This window comes from Macaca mulatta, chromosome 8 (assembly GCF_049350105.2).
Source record: "Macaca mulatta isolate MMU2019108-1 chromosome 8, T2T-MMU8v2.0, whole genome shotgun sequence".
NCBI lineage: Eukaryota > Metazoa > Chordata > Mammalia > Primates > Cercopithecidae > Macaca > Macaca mulatta.
Genome location: NC_133413.1, coordinates 110,080,374 through 110,102,714, shown reverse-complemented (window position 1 = coordinate 110,102,714; position 22,341 = coordinate 110,080,374). Strand labels below are relative to the sequence as shown.

General features: G+C 37.3%; 1 protein-coding gene across 22 annotated transcripts in view; it reads right to left on the bottom strand.

Annotated features, from left to right (window-relative positions):
- The window catches only part of VPS13B (vacuolar protein sorting 13 homolog B), an 856,590-nt gene that overhangs the window by 127,544 nt on the left and 706,705 nt on the right, over positions 1-22,341 (bottom strand). Inside the window, exon 40 of one of the 22 annotated variants that reach the window (XM_077943906.1) lies at positions 19,892-20,062. The exons of the other annotated variants lie outside the window; for them this stretch is intronic. Coding sequence (XP_077800032.1) covers positions 20,009-20,062 — 54 coding nt within the window. The 3' untranslated portion in view covers positions 19,892-20,008. Of the gene's footprint in view, positions 1-19,891; positions 20,063-22,341 lie in introns of those variants that run through there. 22 annotated transcript variants of the gene reach the window in all.

Genomic DNA, 22,341 nt, shown 5'->3' with positions numbered 1-22,341 from the left:
CCATCTTTCAAAACTACTCACTACACCTCTGACAAAAAAGAAAAACCAAAACAAAAAGCTCTCCCCAATCATCCAAATTAGAAGTAATTTCTGAATTCCCAAAACACCCATGTATGGTTTAAACTCTTATGGCACTTAATAACACTATCTAATGTTATCTGTGCATATCTCTGCACAGAGAACTCTAACTTATGCACCTCTGTAACTGCCTGCCTGTCCTCAGTGGTGCCCTGTGTAGAATAAGCACTCATTTCAGCTTCTATGTCTTTGTTCAAAACCCTCTCCAGAAGTGCTACAAAGGTCTCCTGGTCTTCAGCCTGCTCATTCAACAGGCTTTAATAGTCCACCCAACAGATTATGATGACAGTATGTAAGCCCAGACTATGGGCTTTACATTTTCAGTACATTAAGATAATCTTCTTCTATTTCATTTTAAGCTTTCATGAAGTCATAGTCAACACTCACTAAGTACTATGTTAGGCACTGGAGATCAAAGATAAATATCATATAAACTCTGTTCTCAAGAAGAGCAAAGTGGAAGGAAGTAATATAAACGGGCCCAGGGAAAGAGTAATACAGTGTTCTAAAGTGGGGTAACTTTTCCACCTGGTTGGAGACAGAGGATATCAGGGGAAGGCTTTCTGGAGGAAGGGTCAAGAAACAAACATATAAAAGTAACATAAATTCACACATATCCACAACGTGTTTGCTATTTTCAGAGTTCAACTTAAGGTCTTTTCTACCTTAGAAATACTTCCATCATGAATGAATATAAAATATATACCATTTAATTAAAACTAAATGCATACAAAATATAAACCATTTCAAACACACATAAATCCACTGACAGGAAATAAAAATGTAATTGTTGCAAACCATTGTGAAGTCTCTTTTAAAAAATAGATAAGATATTAACATGTATTTGCATATAAACTTAAAAATCAGGAAACTTACTTTTTCCTTATGTGTATAATACGTTTTGTTCATGACACATTAAACTACTTGGATTTATCCAAAACACAGGCAATAACAAATGCTGGTGAGGGTGTAGGGAAAAGGGTACCCATGTACACTGTCAGTGGGAATATAAATTAGTACAACCACTATGGAGAACAGTATGGAGGTTCCTCAAAAAACTACAAATAGAACTATCATATGATCCAGCAATCCCACCACTAAATATACCAAAAAGAAAGGAAATCATATATTTAAAGAGATATCTGCACTCTAATGTTTATTGCAGCATTATTTACAATAGCCAAGATTTGGAAGCAACCCAAGTTCCATCAACAGATGAACAGATAAAGAAAATGTGGTACATACACACAATGGAGTACTACTCAGTCATAAAAAAAGAATGAAATCCTGTCATTTACCACAACATAGATGGAACTGGAGGACATTATGTTAAGTGAAATAAGCCAGGCACAGAAAGACAAAATCTGCATGCTCTCACTCATTAGTGGGAGCTAAAAATTGAAATGATTGAACTCATGGAGATAAAGAATAGAAGGAAGGTTACCAGAGGCTAGGAAGAGTAGTGGGGCAGGGGGAGGGAGGTGGGTATGGTTAAGGGATACAAAAATATAGTTAGAATGAATAAGATCTAGTGTCTGATAGAACAACAGGGTGACTACAGTCAACGATAATTTACTGTGCATTTAAAAATAACTAAAAGAATATAATTGGAAGTGTTTTTTTTTCTTTTTTGAGATTGAGTCGCCCAGGCTGGAGCGCAGTGGCACATCTCGACTCACTGCAAGCTCCACCTCCTGGGTTCACACCATTCTCCTGCCTCAGCCTCCTGAGTAGCTGGGACTACAGGTGCCCGCCACCACGCCCAGCTAATTTTTTAATATTTTTAGTAGAGACGGGGTTTCACTGTGTTAGCCAGGATGGTCTTGATCTCCCGACCTTGTGATCCACCCACCTTGGCCTCCCAAAGTGCTGGGATTACAGGTGTGAGCCACCGTGCCTGGCCTAATTGGAATGTTTATAACAGAAAGAAATAAATGCTTGAGGTGATGGATACTGCATTTACCCTGTTGTGATTATTATACATTGTATGACTATATCAAAATATCTCATGGACTTCATAAATATATACATCTACTATGTACCCATAAAATTAAAAATAAATTTTTCTAACTACTTGCAATTTCAAAATATTTGTTCACATCTGATAAACATGAGTTATACTCATGTTTATATAGTAAACTATAGTATATACTTTCTCAACACAGTCATATTCTTAAATGACCACTTCAATCCTGTATCCACAAAGTGGAATGCAAAAAAAAGTAGTCAAGCACATATGCGACATATACCATTACAAGGAAACATGAATGTCTTTGATATTGATCATGATTCTTTTTTCCTACTGTCATGTCAAATTTTCTTGAAATAATGACATATAATAGTTTAGCACCAATCACTCTTAACATTATACACACCTGATTTACCATAAGATCAGCCACAGGATTTTCGAAAATATGTCTATTTACATATCAACTGAACATATCAAACCATACATCTGTTCATTTAGTTGTTTTTAGGTTTCAGGTGGCTAAGGGAACAAGGAAGCCTCTCAAAGAATCTATAATTTTCTAAGTCTTGCAAAATCAACTCAAAAAATCTACAGAGACGCAAATTTCCTGGGCTAGAAAGACTGGCTTTTGATTCAGGAATTTGCAGATAGAATTTCTGGCTGTGCTGACCACTATTATTTGGTGTAACCTGTGTCCTGTTATGTGGATCATCAGGTACAAAGAATGTAATGTGGAAAAGATGAGTTTGGGGAGTGCTTTTTAGACAATTTAGTTAAATTCATAACACATTATAGGGTAGAATAAAAGCCACAGACACTTAATTAGCTATTTAGGGGATACATTACAGATTATAGGTAGCAAATTTTTCTCTTGAGATTCGTGAAAGATTACAAAGATAAAAATGTAAAATAGACAACTAAGAAATAGTATGGATGGATAAACGACAACACAGATCCAAAAACCAGTGGTGCCCATAGACTAGGTCTTACATCCACACAGAATAGTCAATCAGGAACCTTCTCAGCTGCTTCCTACTCTAATCCTCTTCTCCTGACCCTGCTGCCCAAGAGAAAAAAAAAGTATTTTTGAAACAAAATGCTCTTAGAAAAGTTAAAACAAAACAAAAAACCTCAGAAAGAACAAAATCTCCCTAATATAACAAATTCTCCAAAGTTTAGTATGCAATTCAAATGAATGGCATTAATTTAAGAGGCTTCTGCCTCAACAGAACAATAAACAACAAAACAATAAAAAATAATGACTTATTTTTGGGTTAAAAAGTATAAACATTTTTGCCGTATCTCACATAATTATACAATATTTTAAAGGTTTTTATTTCCATTAATAATTCTTGATATGCAACACTGACAATTCCAAAGGGCATCAGAATGATTTTACTTCTGAATGAAAAATGTAAGATTACAGATTCTCTAAAAGGTATAATCTGGCACAGGTCTGAAGAACCGAGAGCTGGTCTGTATTCACTTGAATGTAAAGAATTATGAATTTTTTTCAACTACATATCCTTATATACAGAGAGGACTTCACTGTCTCTCAACTGGATATTATAGTTTAATAGCTTTATCTGAATATTTTTAAAAATTTTCCGGTTAAAAGCCAAAATCAAAACTTTCTTTTTTTTTTTTTTGTACAATAACATATCTATTTCTAACTTCTGGCCTGCTTTTCTCTTTGGATCCCATCCCTGACAGACATCTGTATTTTGTAACTTTTCCTACATTCTGGCTCTGAAGATACTCCAAGTTCTGGCCCAATAATCCTTTTCTGTTTGAATTCATTAGTGTGAGAATCACAGGACTGAAAAGGACTTTGGGAGGTTATATAGACATCAGCTTGCTGCTCTGAACAAGACTAACTCCAAACCATGAAAACAAATGATGCTTACAGACTTATAGAAAATGCTTTGTGATACAGTTTTTCATTTCATAAAAATGTTATTTGGTGGACATCATGGTGTTCTATAAAAAGAACTACCATACATCTTACATTTTTGGTTTACTAAAGGGATATTTATCACTGAAATAAATTATTTGCCGGGCTCCAATGGTCCAGAATTGGGGCAAGGGAAGTACTAAGCATGTATAATATTAGCATTGCTTTATTGATAATAAAACAAATGCTACAGATGTTGTTGATTCCATTCAGTTTGGTGTTTACTTTTAATCTATTTTACCCATTTCTACATATAAATGAGAATTAATATTTTCCAGGTTAATTTTTCATAAAAACAAACCTGCAGAACTGGGCTCACTTACTAGATACATGATCTTGAACAGATTAATCTCTCTATTCACAGTTTTCTTTCCTATTAAATTATTGTGATGTATGGAATGTGCAAGATTTGGGAAGAGCAAAGCACAGAATGTAGGCAAACTGTTAAGCAGAATTTTTGGCACACAGGACTTGCTCAACAAATGCAGGATGCCTCCTCCCTCCTAGTGGAGGAATTTAAATGAATTTAAATTCTGTGGATTGGGGAAATTGCTGACAAACCATAGTACACATCAATGGATGCTAAAACCACGTGTAAAAGATTCATGGGGGACTTTATAATGATGGGCCTGACTAATACTACCTGATCAATTTTAACATTGCTGAAAGTGAAATAAGCAGACATCTCTTGCCTCTTGTTGTGATGCAGTAGGAGGAATATTCTTCTATCAACTGAGAAGTGTTCTTTCCAAAAAATCCAATTCAAATCTAATCAAACTTCTGTAAGGTGACTAGATTACAGAAAATATGGGGGACAGAGAAACATGTTAAACAATACTATAAAGACAGGGTGGGCCACAATCCAGAAAGTGGGAAAATTTACAGGCCAAATAATCCAATTTCTTCAATAAGTAAACGGCATAAGGGGGATAAAAGGGGATTCTTATAGATTAAATGAGACTTAAGAAACATATCAACTAATATAATGTGTGGACCTCAGTGGGATCCTAATTCAAATAAACCAAATCTAAACACAGATTTGTGAGACAACAGGGGAAAAATATAGACTGAGTATAATATGATATTAAGAAATTATTGTTAATTTTTGTTGGCTCTGATAATGTGGGTAAAATGATACAGCTGAGACTTCCTTTAAAATATTCCAGAAAAACAATAACAACATCAACAAAAAGTAGAGAATAGATGTAACAAGGACAACAGGATACTGATAATTACTAAAGATGGGTCAGACTCAGAGTTTATTATACTAATCTCTCTACTTCTATATAGAGTAGTCCTCCCTTATCCATGAGGGATACATTCCAAGACCCCCAGTGGATGCCTGAAACTGCAGATAGGATTGAACTCTCTCTCTATGTATATACACACTATATATGTTCTTTTCTATACATGCATACCTATGATAAAGTTTAATTTATAAATTATGCTCAGTAAAAGATTAATATAACACTATAATAAAAGTTACGTTAATATGGTCTCTCTCTCAAAATATCTTACTGTACTGTACTCACCTATGGCAAAAAAAAACTGTAGAAAGTGAAACCATGGATAAAGGGAGACTACTGTATTTGAAATTTTTCACAATAGAAAAATTTTTTCAGGGAAATCATCAAATTTTTTTCAACTAAAATTGATTGAATGATAGAAGTCTCAGTTTGAAGAATAAAATAGGACACATATAAAACAAGAAACTTCCAAAAAATAACTTGAAGTTCTTCAAGATCAGTTTATGAATCACTTTGGAAGGTAGAGTTTATATGAGAGAAATAATTTTGATCAAACTAAATCCACATAACTTAGAAAAACAGAAAAAATAAAAAAGAGGCAGCCTAAAAGCTAAAAAAAAAACAGTGCCATGCCTATTATATGCTATCAAATGATATATTTTAATGTATTCAAAATACATACTTGAAAAAACTGTATGATAGACAGGTTCTTTAACTTACCACTAGATGATAGCACTAGCACTAAACATTAGTAAGTTGTTTATTTTATTGGTCTATGTTGATGGTATTAATATGATGGTATTTATGAAGGTATATTTTATACTCAATGGTAAAATAACTGGTGAAGATTTTCAACATGGTATATAGACTTTAAAGAGATAAAGATACTGCCTGGAAAAAAATATAAGGTTGTATGTATAGAAGGAGTCAAATCTACAATAGGATAAACTGTGAAAACGTTGATTCTTCAAGACCATATTTTATTCTGAATAAAAGATCAACAGAAGTAGCTTACATCAAGGCTAAGCTCTGAATTTTCTTAATGTGTTCAAAAGAATGTTTTAAGAAAGAGAAAAAACTTAGTAATTTGAGTACCCATCTTTTAAGATAATTTTTAATGAAGTAGAAAGGAACTCTGAAAGCTTGCTATATTATACAGATATACTATAATTTAGCTAAAGAGAAAAAGATAGTTGGTGTTTGGAATTTGGGTTGAAATGACTTTTCCTCATAGAGAATTAAAAACAAAAAAGATGTCATGATAAAGGGTTTAAAATATATGTAAGATTAATGAAATCATCGTCTATTTTTGAAAAACGGTTTAAAGTTGGCTTAGCAAATATTTCTACAATGCTGAATAATTTTCAATCAACAAATATAAGATAAAACTGTGAATGTACTCTTATGTGTTTCAAGATCACTGCAATAAAATGAAGTCTGAGAGCTGTGTTAAGAGAGCTAGTTGTTGGGATCTAATTAAACTAAAGAGCTTCTGCACAGCAAAAGAAACTACCATCAGAGTGAACAGGCAATCTACAGAATGGGAGAAAATTTTTACAATCTACTCATCAGACAAAGGGCTAATATCCAGAACCTACAAAGAACTCAAACAAATTTACAAGAAAAAAACAAACAACCCCATCAAAAAGTGGGCAAAGGATATGAACAGACACTTCTCAAAAGAAGACATTCATACAGCTAACAGACACATGAAAAAATGCTCATTATCACTCGCCATCAGAGAAATGCAAATCAAAACCACAGTGAGATACCATCTCACACCAGTTAGAATGGTGATCATTAAAAAATCAGGAAACAGGTGCTGGAGAGGATGTGGAGAAATAGGAACACTTTTACACTGTTGGTGGGACTGTAAACTAGTTCAACCATTGTGGAAAACAGTATGGCGATTCCTCAAGGATCTAGAACTAGAAATACCATTTGACCCAGCCATCCCATTACTGGGGATATACCCAAAGGATTATAAATCATGCTGCTATAAAGACACATGCACACGTATGTTTATTGCAGCACTATTCACAATAGCAAAGACTTGGAATCAACCCGAATGTCCATCAGTGACAGACTGGATTAAGAAAATGTGGCACATATACACCATGGAATACTATGCAGCCATAAAAAAGGATGAGTTTGTGTCCTTTGTAGCGACATGGATGCAGCTGGAAACCATCATTCTCAGCAAACTATCGCAAGAACAGAAAACCAAACACCGCATGTTCTCACTCATAGGTGGGAATTGAACAATGAGAACACTTGGACACAGGAAGGGGAACATCACACACCGGGGCCTATTGTGGGGAGGGCAGGGAGGGATAGCATTAGGAGATCTACCTAATGTAAATGACGAGTTAGTGGGTGCAGCACACCAGCATGGCATATGTATACATATGTAACAAACCTGCACATTGTGCACATGTACCCTAGAACTTAAAGTATAATAACAACAACAACAAAAAAATAACAAGTCCTTTGAAAATTGGCGTTCAGCTTATATATAGTGAGACTCCCCAAAGTAGAGCACAACCACATTAGTCATCGCTCTTCACTAGAAATGCCCTTTGGTGGGTATTTCCTTGAGATAGTTAAAAGAGGCTGTCTCCTACATCATATGTTGAATAAGCAACTATTCTAGTACAATATATGATATAAGAGAACTGTTAACAAGAAAACACACTTACCAAATTCCTTCCAATAGTAGCCTAAAACCAGCATGTGATTTAGCTGCTTTGGCAGCATTCTGAATATCTCTTCTCAGTGATTCACCACTATGTGGCTGATAAAGCAGTGAAAAAAAATGGTTGTCATCTGTAATTACTTATTTGTATAAGTCTAGGTTTTCAAAATATTGTAGCAACAAGGTAGAGAAAATTGTCTGATACATGCTTTTGGTTTAATTTTATAAATGCAAGAGGATCTCTCAATTAACAGTATAGGTAATGAAATAGAAATTAGAATATTATTTTATAATAGTAAAACTAATAAAAATGCATAGTAGAGTAAAATACAGAATTTGGATGGAAAACAAGAGGTGATTTCAAAAACATTATGCTTGTTGGGGGAGGCTGCTGCTTTGGGACCCTATCACCCCATCTATAGACTGGAAAAATTTAAGAAACACTGATCATATGTGGAAGTGTATTTTAAGAAGGACATCTTCAAAGGCTTTCCTGAAACACTTCAAATTCAATAGGACAGAATTTTTCATTAAACTACAAGTATATATCCATCCCTGTAGTTAAGAGTATAGGTTCAATAATCAGAATGCCTGATAGAATCTCAGCTTTGCTATTTACCATTGGAATGCCCTTGGGAAAATTATTTAACCTCTCTGGGCTTAGTTTTCTCATCTGTAAAATAAGAATGGTAACAGTTTTTATAAAATAAGAATAAGTTTTTGTAGTATGAGGACTGAATGAGATTATTACATAAAGCTCTCAGCACAATGTCTGACACTAGATAAGAAAACACATGGAAGCAAAAATATAAAAATAAGTAAAAAACTACATCCTTCAGTCCTGAAATCTTAGGGTTTTTTTCCAAGTTTGTTTCAAGGTTTGTGGGCTACAGTACAATAGCACATGAATATAGCCCAAACCTTGTCACCTCACTATTTTTTTTTCTTCTTTTAAACTGATTTTTGTTGTTGTTTGTTTGTTTGTTTGGAGTCAGAGTCTCGCTGTGTGGCCTAGACCGGAGAGCAGTGGCATGGTCCAGCTCACTGCAACCTCCGCCTCCTGAGTTCAAGCGATTCTCCTGCCTCAGCCTCCCGAGTAGCTGGGACTACAGGCGTGTACCACCACACCCAGTTAACTTTTTTGTATTTTTAGCAGAGACGGGGTTTCACCATGTTGACCAGGCTGGTCTTGAACTCCTGACCTCAAATGATCCACCCATCTTAGCCTCCCAAAGTGCTGAGATTACAGGCATGAGCCACCTCGCCGGGCCTAAACTGTTATTTTTACCTCTAATTTCTCCTGTCTCTAAGGAGAGAATCTTAGCACTCAAGTCTCTACCTATAAGCCCTCCTAAAAACAACCCCCTCCATGTCCTAAAATCAACTGTAAACTAAATTCATACCTTTCTAGTTCCTCACTTCTTCTCTCCATCCTTCAATCCTTTCCACACATACTGAGCAATTGCTACGTTCCAGTCTCTAAACAGGGAGACATTGGTATAAAGCAAAAGACACGGCCTCTACTGCTATTTAACAGTGTATTGAGGATTTCAAACAAGTAAGCCCACTGTGACCCAAGTACAGAGAACACAAGAGGGACATGGGCTACTCAAAGAGCTCTACATGGTGCTCTGGCAACTAAAATTGATCTCTTCAAGTCAGTGGTGATCTGGAAGTTGTCAAATTCACAGCTTTTTCCACCCCCTAGTCCATAATATACTCTTTCTGCAGACGTGATACCCCTGAGCTCTGTAAACTTCCTGAGATTTTCACTATGCCTGGGCTTTCCTGACACTGTTGCCTCCATGGCCTTCCTTTTTGACCACTCCTCTGTTGATTCCTGTATTAGTTTCCTAGGGCTTCCGTGAAATATTATCACATACTTACTGGCTTAAAACAAGAGATTCATTTTCTGGCAGTTCTGGAGGTTAGAAGTCTGAAACTGACGTGTCAGTAGGGCCATATTCCCTCTGAAGGCAATAGAGAAGACTTCTTCCTTGCCTCCTTCTAGTTTCTGGTGGTTCCCAGCAATCCTGGGCGTTCCTTGGCTTGTAGTTGCGACATTCCAATCTCTGCCTCCCTCTGCACATGGTCTTCCCCTCTGTGTGTCTGTATCTCTGTCCAAATTTCCTTTGTCTTATAAAGGATACTGCTTATTGGATTACAGCCCACTCTAATCCACTCTGACCTCATCATAATTACATCTGCAAAAACCCTACTTCCAAATAAAGTCACACTCTGAGGTTCCAGGTAGAAGTGAATTTGGGAGGGGAAACTGTTCAACCCATTAAAATTTCTCATCTACTACTTATTTACTAGAGACAGTGAGTTTTTTCATGGTTCTATCCTCATCTCTCTAGTCTTTGAACTCTTTACTTTCTCTGAGTGTGACTTCTATTTTGCTTTCTTGGTTTCAGTTTTCACTTCCATGAAGATAATTCCCCAAACCATTTCTTAAATAAGTCTCCCTCTTCTCTGAATTATCAGCCCACATGTCCAAACTTCTAGTGGCATTTACTATGATTATTCCTCCAAAACCTTAAATTGTAACTGTCCAGTGTAGAACCTATTATCTCTTCCATACTCCTGGCTGCTCCACTTTTCTCTGACATTTCCAGTCCCCATTAATGGTGTTCCATCCATCTAGTCATCTAGAATAGAATAGAATAGGGTCATTTTTAATTTTCCCTTCCCATTACCATACACATCCAGGTATTGAAATCTGTTTATTCTGCCTCTAGATGTCTCCATCTTACATTCATTTCCTCCTTCCCATTCCAACTGCTATTCCTATTACTTGCGAATAATTACAATGTGCTCTAAACAGTTCTCTATGCCTCCAATATATAATATGTCCTGATTCATTCTTTCCTCTGTAATTGGTCATGGTCATTGCTCAGCTCAATAGCCCTAATGGCTACCTTCACAGAATAAAGTGTTTATTTATGGAATAAAGCCCAAGTGTCTCAGCAAGCACTTTTTAAAGACCCTCCACTATCATGCTTTAAGTCTACTTTTCACACCCATCTTCTATTATATTAACTCCCATCCCTGCCTTTAGTTATAATGCTTACTGTATTTTGCTAGGTAATTATTGCCAATCTATTTGTTTCATGAAGCTTAGATTTTAAGCTTTTTGAGAAAATGTACATTAAGAGTACCTTGTAAATATGATTAATCCTCATCATCATCTTTCGGTCTTCCCCTCAAGTTTGTTGGACACGACAGAGTCTAAGTAAAGTAAATACGGATTCAAAAAGTACCAATACTCAAATGCCCATCAGCTGATGAATGGATAAGCAAAATGTGGTATATCCATATAAAGCAATATCATTTGGCAACAAAAAGGAATGAAATACAGATACATGATACAACATGGATAAACTGTGAAAATAACCTGCTAAATGACAGAAGCCAGTCAGAAAAAAAGCTATATTTATATGATTCCACTTATGTGAAATGTCCAGAATAGGCAGATATAAAGTAGATTCGTGATTACTTAGGGCTGGGGGTTGGGGAGACCAGGAGGTAATGCTAAAGAGTCCTAGGTTTCTTTTAGAGGTGATAAAAATATTCCAAAATTGATTCTAGTGAGGACTTCACAACTCCATGAATATATTAAAATCACTGAATTATACTCTTTAAATTAGGGAATTGTATGATGTGTGAATTATATCTCAATAGAGCTGCTAAAAAGGTTGCTGCTAAAAAGCATAAGAGAACCAAGACCTTTAACTTTGATGTAGCATTTAAAAATGTTTCTAGAAAACATCTAAGGTAATAAAGTTTCATTATTTTTTTAACTAGGCATTGAATTTTAAAAATTGGAAGCCATGTGTGCTTGACAAAAATAAATTTTTTCTAATATCTTTAAAGGATAAAGAGGTAAAGAAATTGTAGCTTGCAATCAAAACTCAGATTGCCTCCAAGATTCAAATCTAGGGCAGAAAAAGAGACAAATTAGCACCTGGAGATGATAAGCCCTTAGCAGAACATAATAATTGCTAACATTTATTCAGCACTAACTATGTGCTAGACACCGTTCTACATGTTTTTTACATCCAACAGTCATTTATTCCTCCTAACAACTGAACGAGGCATGAGCTACGATTATCCCTAATTTGCAGATGTGAAAGCTGAAGTACTAAGAAGTTACTTTACATAACTTGCCCAAGATCACCAGCTGACCTTGGATTTGGACCCAGAGACTTTAGCTCCAGAATTTGTGCTCTTAACAGCTGGACAACATTGCTTTTCTGTACTTCCCTTTTTTCTTCTGTTTGCTGTTCTCTTCAACAATGTAGCTCTCAAGAAATGATCTATGCTTAATGGATAATGGTTTTTATTGTGAATCTCATAGGAGGCAAATACTGCTATTTGGCAGAGACCAAGTCATAAAAAGTGGTCACAGACCATCAATTCATATTTACTATTCTTTCATTTTTTACACCCCAAACATTTTTAATACTGAGCAGTGAACATCAAACACACTGATTGCTGAGCACAGTTCTTCATTTTGAGATATGCTGCCCTCCCCCTTTTAAATGTGAGAGTATTTAATAGGAAAAGAGGAATAGGCTAATAAAATTTCTACCACCAAATAAAGTGACAGGATAAAAATGACTTCAGTATTCTTTCAGTTTGCAAATGTTTTCCATTTACTTTAAAAGCACGTCTTACTGACAGATTCCTTCCCCACCTCTTACTTTTTTGAAGGGCAAGGAATGCTAGCATTTCAAACTATTCATTATTATTTTTTGTTTCGAAAATCCTATTTGCTTCTTAAGTGTTCTCTACAAATTCTGCCTTGGCAGACCTTTCGTTAATGAACTAGAAAGTGAGTTTTCTTACTGCACCATAGACTAGATAAAGAAACTCACAATCAGGTAAGACGAGACACGGGTTACTTGGTGGGTGGAGAGACTGTGGACAGTTGCTTGGTATTATGGCTGTGATGCCAGCAGGGCCGATGTTGTCTCCCACTATCTCCTCTTTCCTTCTTCCTCTGCAAATGAGCCCATTTCCCTTTTAACTTGGTGTGGCCATGTGACACAATTCTGGGCTCTGGGATATTGGCAGCACAGCAGTACAGTGTGTGGGTTCCAAGGCATATCCATAAAGGGAAGAGGCATGCTCTGTTTTGGTCCTTTCCTCTTCCTATGGCTGGAGTAGAAACAAGATGCCTGAAGCCTGTACAGCCATTCTAGACCATGAAGGAAAACCAAGTGCTGGGGATGGCAGAACAGCATACGGCAGGAAGATGGGTCCTCATGACTTTGTAGAGACATTTGCAGTCCTAGATCGCTAACCTCCAGACTGTTCCCATGTGTGATAGGAAATAAACTTCTATTTTACCTAAGCTACTGGTATTGTATATTTTCTGTCTTTCATATCTGAATCTAATCCTAATTGACAGAGCTGAAAAGCCCCAGCAGCGTCTATTATGTTCTTGTGATTCTTCACAAGAGACTCAGACACGGCTTATAGAGGGGTCTATAAACTTTCTGAAATTGTATGTTAAATCTCATGTTAATTCATGTACTGCTCAGTGACAGGAGGTCCCCCATTTAACTTTTCAGATCCTCAGCTTCCTCATTGTATTAGGGGGATAGCGACACTCTCTCTGCAGGGTTGATTTCAGCTTAGACAGAATGTGTGTAAAGCACTTCACAAAGTGAATAGTGCCTAGCATAGCAGGCACTCCTCTTTATTTCCAAAATTGTGTAAATGCTTTTGCCATACATCCCACTGAGCTTAAATCTTGCAATCACCTTGACTTCTCTTACTTCCTCATTAAATTACCGTATTAGTTGTCAAGAACATAGATTTCTACTCTACGACCTCTCTTGCACTCATTTCTTTTTCTCCTTCCCCACTACTCCCTTCAGGTTGCAGCCTCTCATCTCTCTAAGAGCCTTACCAGGTCTTCTTATTCTGGTCTCTCCTGACCCCATTCCACCTCCACAAGACTACCAATGTTTCCAAAGCTCTGGACTGCCAGTGATTCTCCAATGCCTATCAAATGAAATGTAAACCCCACACTCTAAATGTAGTCAAGGTAGCACAACAAAGAAGAAAGAATTATGAAGTCATACAAACTAAGATTTGAGTCCTGGTTTTACTCCCTTAACTTGCTTTATGATCTTGGGAAAATTATTTTTCTCAGGACCTGATTTACCTTAGCTCTAAACAGTACATACCACAGAGGGTTAGAGTGAAGATAATGGTACATACAGGGTTAGAGGGAAGATAGAAGGGATATTACATATAAAATGACAAGTTTGGTGCTTGGTACATACTAGGTGCTCAATAAATGAATTTCCCTCTCTTTTCCCTCCATGGAATCAATGGAGATTAAGAAGCCACATCTGTAGCCTATCACTCTTCCGCTAACCCCATACTTGTCTAACCTGTGCTAGTCAAACCAGATTTGCCACTTCCCAGAAATATGTTCTGCCCTCTCTACCCAGTTCTGAAATTTTGCTCACTGAGTTCTTCTTTACATACACCTTCACTCCATTTTTTTTCAGTTTTAATCCTCTTCATCCTTCAAGGATCAACTCAGTAACCATCTCCTTCATGAAGCCTTGTCTTGATGTCTCCATTCAGACATAAGCTTTGTTTAAAAAGGCAGATTCTCTGTGGCTTTTGTGTGACATGTCACATGTTCTGCCCTGTCATGTTTTATGTACTTGTCCCTCCTAAAAGTCTACAGGTACTTTGAGAGAAGAGCTAGAGCCCTCTCCACTTTTGTGTCTCTCTCTCAGCGTTTAGCCCAGGTCCTTTCATCTGTATTTAGTGAGTTAACCTCAAAATTATCAGGCAGGGCTCTTTTTAATGTATTCCAAGATCTTTTTTTCATACTTTTATAACACTATGAAGACAGAATGATTAAAAGTATATTCAGGGAATACTCTATTTTAGATTTTTCTTTGTCTAAAAAAAGGAGGCAATAGCTTCTGGATGCAAAACACTTAGCAGTTGATCCAGCACCGTTACCCATCATTCAAAAACATTTACTATTGTGTCCACTGGGTACACAGGACTTGTTCCTTTCCTTTATTTCCTAAGAGTCTGGCTCAGCCTCCTACTTCCCGAAAGCCCCCAAGGCTTTTTTTTTTCCTTTCTGCATTTCAACAACAATGAATTTCATATCTGGCTTTGAGCATCCCTCCTAAAGATGATGGATAGGAGCAAAGCCTTCTGGGACACATTAGTACAGCTGCCAGTGGGCAGGAGGTGCTTATAAAATAAAAAGGCTCAGGATTCTGGGAACATATGTGCAGCTATAAGTGAACCGCCCAACCCAGCTGAAAAGAAACACCAAAAACACTTCCTTTTATTCTTTTTTAAGCTATGTGTGGAAGAGGCAAATTATATTCAATTGCAAATAACTCTCAGAAGGATTCTCTTTTTGTAGTGCCTTCATGTGCTAATATCATAACCTTTGCCTAACAGGTTCATGTGCTTCAAAATTACAGGAAGCTTGTAAAGTCAAATTTAAAGCAGCAAAAGTCTAGTTTCACTTGATTGGATAATACTGACTATTACTATCTGACTCAGAACATTTTCCATGTAATTAAGAAAAAGACAGAAAACCCACACAACTATAAGATTTAATGAAGCTTTAGTTCAGTCTGTGGACAAGTAGTAGATAAAATATTATTAGAAAATTCAACACAATGAAATCACCATCAAGCTACAGACATTAAACATTACATTGTAAACTCAATTTCAAAAACAGAAAATTACTTTATATGTTAAGCTCTCATACTTCATTAGAACTGGAAGACTATTTATAGAATCTGTGAAGTTGCCAATGTATTACATAGTCATTACATTAAAAAGCAAGCACTGGTCAAGAAAGGTATTGATCTTAAGCACACTAGAGATAAGAAATTATCTCATGTGTGTCTGTAAGACCAAGGACCTTGTCTAACCTACATTTTGAGAGGAGACTAGGGGAAGATAGTGGTGGGATTTAAAAATGGTGTGAGGCTTTTCTCCAGATGCAGATAGCCTTTGATGTGCAGAGCAAAATGGCTTTTCCAGATATTTGCAAAGGGAAAAGCTGGAAAAACCATAGCAAAATGGAGTCAATTTTTGTTAGTGAGAGGTCAGCACAAACCATGAGTTTAGCCAATCTAGCCAGGGTGGAAAGCAAAAGCAGTAAGAGAGATGTGACATAAAATAGATCCTCTAGGGGATCTCTGTAAAGTTCACAATGACCCAATTCATAGCCATGTTGGTAAAATGTGGCTCTCCCCATGACCAAAGTTGACTGGGCCAACAGCACCTGATACCAAACTTGGTCAATTAGGAATGTGGATCTGAAATGGAGGCTGGACTTGTAAATGTGACTTTTGGAGCTCTGGAAGCTGTGGGGAAACTACTGGGTGGCCCAAGAAGAAAGGGAGAAAAAAAGCTAGTCTGTTGAAAGGGAAGAATAAAGCATATATGGGGAAAGAAGCAGAGAAAAAGCGATAGCGAGTGAATATTCCCTTGGGCTCCTATCTTCCTTTCTTGGCCCCAGTTCTTCCAGAGGCCCGGCTGTAATTTGCAATTGTTTCCAGGACTCCCCACTGTATCTTGATATTAACCCCTCTCTAGTTTTAGCTTAAGCTTACTTCAGTGGGGTTTCTGCTACCTGCAACCTAGAGAACAATAGTCGACATACTACCAGAGTCCACTAACCATAACTGTGGGGAAGACAGTCTCTCACAGCAGTTGCTCTCAATGAAAGCATTCCATTCATCAATCACACACAGGGCCAGAATCCCTAACAATTATTACGACATTAACAGACTATAAACACAAAAACATCCTTCTCAGAAAACAGGGTTTTCTTGGTCTAACACATTAGAATCCAGATTCTTTGATCAATTGATAGGAGGAAGAAGATAATGATGATAACAGCTACCATTTATTATGTGTCATAATAATTGATTGGATCTTCAACTATGTAAGGCATTATGCTAAATGCTCCACACACATTATCCCCATTCCTCAGAACTCTTAAGGTAGTGAGAATAGACATTTGTTTGAAAAGGTTTGTGACATATCGAACAGAGATGTCATCAGAGAAAGGCCAACCTGCTGGGAGGGGCAGGTAGCCAGAAGAGGGCATTTAATGTGATGGATTCACCATCATTGAAGATCTAGCCATTGGTCCTGAAGTCTCAGAAAATTTCAGTGGTATTCTAGCACTGACTAGACTTAGGAATGCTGACTCATGCTAACAAAGTTCACTAGAGACTGACATATAAACCAAATGCCAAGTTATGTTATTAAGTTACCATGAGATGTATAACTGCCAAGCAGCCTGGATACTGATGTTGGCTCAACCAGTGTGTGATATACTTTCTCCATGTAGACAGACTACACTGGGAGCCAAACTATTAGAAGGTTGTTTAGGTGGTAACATGATTTGAATGTTAGACACAGAGATTTGACAGCTGCTACATTCATTTCCATAAAGGGGATTTAGCTACCAGGTGAACCAGACTCTTAGGCACCATTTCTTTGGTTGCTGCCAGGAAGATCTCTTCCAACAAATACTTCTGTGACCCTCCTGGGCTCCCGAGCTGACCAGTCATCCTTCTAAAGGAAAAGTTTTTCTCTAGCTATCTTAAAACCGAATACTGTTTGGTTTTGTGTCCCCAACCAAATCTCATCTTGTAGCTCCTATAATTCCCATGTGTTGTGGGAGGGACCCAGTGGGAGAGACACAGGGGGACAGACCCAGTGGCAGATGAATGAATTAGGGGGGGTCTTTCTTGTGCTATTCTTGTGATAGTGAATGGGTCTCACAAGATCTGATGGTTTTGAAAACAGGAGTTTCTCTACACATGCTCTCTCTTTGCCTGCTGCCATCCATGTAAGATGTGACTTGCTCCTTTTTGTCTTCCGCCATGATAGTGAGGCCTCCCCAGCCATGTGGAACGGTAAGTCCAATAAACCTCTTTCTTTTGTAAATTGGCCAGTCTTGGGTATGTCTTTATCAGCAGTGTGAAAACAGACTAATACAACATCCAATCCATCTTGTGTGTTTGTGAGTCTTTTTATTGACTTAAAGTTACTTCGCATATCTTTGTCTAACTCATTATTTCATGATTTAGCATTTGAAGTAAAAGGATAATTCTATTTTCCTTCTTTCCACATTTCTCAATGAGGTGGCTCACTGTCATCCTAATGTATCATCTCAATTTTTTATATATAGGTGAAAAAAACAGGTTTATAAAACCTTGACTAAAACTCAGACAGACTGGGGATTAAATTTTGGCTCCCTCACTTATAAATTTCATGATTCATAGCCAGTTAACTTTTTCTTGGCCTCAGTTTTCCTACTTGTAAAATGGGAATGATGTCTACCTCATGGAATAAAATTAAATTTAATTAGGTATTATGTAAAGTACCTAGTACACTGCTGGGTGTAAAACACACAGGTGATGATAAATGCCCACTGGAGCAATTAGGTTCTCTCTGTGTCTTAGAAAGTTTATGCTGCTATAATAAAATACTTCATACTGGGTAACTTATAAATAATAGAATTTTTGGTGGCTCATGCCTGTAATCCCAGCACTTTGAGAGGCAGAGGCGGGTGCATCACTTGAGGTTGGGAGTTCAAGATCAGCCTGGCCAACATGGTGAAGCCCCATCTCTACAAAAAATACAAAAATTAGCCAGGTGTGGCTAACATTTTCTCAATTAAAAAAGGCATTTTCACTCTTAAGAATTTGCTCCTGTTCCCTTATCATGGTATTCTTGTTTTCATATTTATTTTCATTTATACGTTCACATAAACTTTTAGATATCTTCATTTGGCATGTGACAATGGCCAAGAACCATGACAGATCTGTATAGGAATTAAAATACCCATTACCAATTTTACTACCAAAAAATGGATTGAATATTTATAATCTGGGAACATATGCATTTCCAAAATGGAATCCTCAACAGGCAGTGTACACAGGAGGATTAGGAGAGAGGAAAACCTAGTATGTGCCATATAGTGTGCCAGAAATTTCTTACAGTTAGACCCATTTAAACTGCACAACACTCCTAGGCTGGTGGCATTACTTTACCTAACAGATGCTAATTTTATTGAGATCTAAATATGCTACTAACCTTTAGAAGTTCACATGATAAAATCATAAGCTGACCATAAAATAAGCTTTTGTGTTCTAGGAACATTAGTTTTTGAGGTTTTTATTCAGAACCTATGATTAGTTTGATTTATTATTATAGACATGTTTTTATGTTTACATTTTTCATTACAATTACAAAATAAATTCCATAAAGCGATATGGGGAGTTTGTTTATAAATCTCATCAACAATCATGGAATGAGGAATATAAAGAGACAAATCTGAGGCTTCTGTATTGTAAGTCAACTCTATAAGGTCAATTTTTAAGTGAACTAAATTGTCCTGAAGGAAAAAGTCATCCAAACTCAATTCTGTTTTGAGGACTAAACCTAAGGAGATTAATATATCTCTGTATTTAGGAACTAGCTACTGTTTAAGGGAGCAAGTAAGCTTGGCAGACTATTCAATGATATCACAAAGAGGCTGAGTAATGTAATGACATTAGATTATGTGTACAGCAGATGGTACCACCGAAGAATAACACAACACACCCTGATATAGTTTGGTGTAGAAAATCAAAACACATTCATTTGTTCCATAAAATAGTGATATATAATATCATATTTTAGAATGATATGAAATAGAACATGGAAGTTCATGGATTTGTTTATCCAGTCAATGTATTTATTAAACATCTCTACTGCGATGGATACTGTAAAGAAGTGGTCCCCAGTCTTTTTGGCACCAGGGACCAGTTCCATAGAAGACAATTTTTCCATAGACCAAGGGGCAGGGGGATGATTCTGGGATAAAACTGTTCCACTTCAGGTGATCAGGCATTGGTTAGTTTCTCATAAGGAGTCCACAACCTAGATCCCTCACTTGTGCAGTTCACAATAGGGTTTGCGCTCGTATGAAAATCTTGGCCCTGCTCATTAGATTGAGAGGCAGAGTTCAGGTGGGAATGCTTGCCCAGTGCTCACCTTCTGCTTTGTGGCCTGGTTCTTAACAGGCCATGGGTTGGGAGCCCCTGCTGTAAAGGACATGATGACAAATTAGATACAACCTCTTCCTTTAGAGACATACAATCTAGGAGAGACGCAAGATATGGACACGTAAGTTCAAGTGTGAGGAGTATGTTGAAAAATAGCATAAAAGTAGTACCATGAAGTGCTACAAGATTTCAGAGGAGGGCTGTATCATGTTTGAACATGGCATCTAGGAAAGGCTTCACTGACTACATGGCATTTTAGCTCTTCTGAAGTGTGGGGAGGAATTCAGCTGGCAGAGATGGGAGGGATTCAAATGAAGAGGAAGTAGGATGTCACAGGTTGGTTTGGGGAATGCCAGATAGGCCAGTTTGATAGAGGACAGACCATGTCTAAGGGACTGCAAGGCAAAATTGGGGGATGGGGGCAGTTTATGCAGGGCTCTCAAGGTCAGTCTAGCAGAGTGACAGAGCCACTTAAGGTTTTCTTCAGGGAATTACACAATCTATCTGTTCCTGTAAAAACTTAGAAGGACATGCTGGAGGGAAGAGATACTGGAGGCTGGAATTCCATTTAGGAGTCTTTTTTTAGTGGTCCAGGCATTTGTGTGATAAGAGAAAGTGGAGGGGAGGAAACAAGCACTTATTAAGAGCTCACTATGTGTAAGGTATTTATTTAAAGTGTATTAGATATAACACTCCACAACAACTGTGAAAGGTAGATAACATCAACTCCAATGTTCAATTTAGGAAACTGAAGCTCAAAAAGTTCAGTAGTGTGCCCAAGGTCACTGAGTTAGTTACAACAAGGCGGGGGTGGGGGGACAGTGGCAACTGAGACTTCAAAACCCATTTTATAATATACACCAGGTTGATTAGGGCCTTCCTTTCATAAGCTCCCCGAAATTCAGGATCAGCTGTTGAGGATTTTAGCTGTGCCTCTAGTACAGAACTAGAAATAATAACATATGGTAGGAGAATGATTCTGACAACAGATGAAATTAGAGAGACTCTTCTACCCCACACAGCCACAGAAACTTCCCTGCTAGGCTGAGGGATTGAGCTTTCAATGAGGTGATCATGTCTTATCTGTCTCTGGATCCCCCAGAGCAAGATCAGGGACTGGCATTGTAGAACCTCAAGAAGAAAGCTGTTGTATTAAATTGAACTTGTGATTCATGTTACATATGTTCTGTCCTCAACTGAAGTTCTAATGAAACAAAGTATTTTGCATGGTTCTAAGACTGCAATTCACGAGAGTTGTTTCCACAGATGAGACCCACTCTAAGCTCTGGGACAAACTCTGATCCTAGTTGGGAGAATATGAGGATTGAACTGAGAGCTCAGCAGCATGGCATCAAGTCAGCCTCACTGCCAGTCTTGCTCTGCTCCTCGATCCAAGCCGTAGATTCTGAGTATGCTCCTTCTCACCACTAGGATCCAGCTCTCCCTCCTTTTTAACTTCCGGTAGCTACAATCCTGGCTTGCTCCCTAGGCCAGCATCCCTGTCTTTGAATTTTGCCCACATATGGGATCTTCATTTCTCCAACAAAATATGAAACATAGCAAGACCTTTTTGATACCAACTCTTTGCTTGCTGAAACCTGCCAGGCTGTGTTTTGCTTATATTCCAAGGCTACTGTCTGGGTCCCTGGGACTGTCTCTGATCTCCTGGATTACTTCAGCTGGTCTGTAGAGTTATCCATCATACTCCAGACCTCCTTGGTCTAGCCTGTGCTTCTACTTGATGAAAGGAATTTGGACAACAGTCATTATAACATCGGTTGAGTATCCCTTATCCAAAATGCTAGGGACCAGAAGTGTTTTGAATTTTAGATTTTTTTTTTCAGATTTTGGAATATTTACAAATACATACTAGTTGAGGATCCCTAATCCATAAATTCAAAATCTGAAATACTCCAATAAGCATTTCCTTTGAGCATCATGTTAACACTCAGAAAATTTTGGATTTTGGAGTATTTTGGATTTCAGATTTTTGAATTAGACTGCTGAATCTGTAATAGTGGTAATATTCAAAACTTATATAACATTTGCTATGTGTCAGGCACTGTTCTATGAGTTTTATAAATATTGATTGTATTGATTCTTATAATCATCACATTATTATTAGCCTCATTTTGTTGTTGGAATAAAAAGTAAAACAAAAAACCAACCTGAGTAGTTGTTACTTGTCTAATGTGACGATGTTTGCAAGTGCCAGAGCAAGACTTTGAACCCAGGCATTCTGGCTACAGTTCATCCTCTTAATCACTATACTCTCCTAATAGCAGTGAGAAGATAGAAAACTGCCACTAGTAAATGTA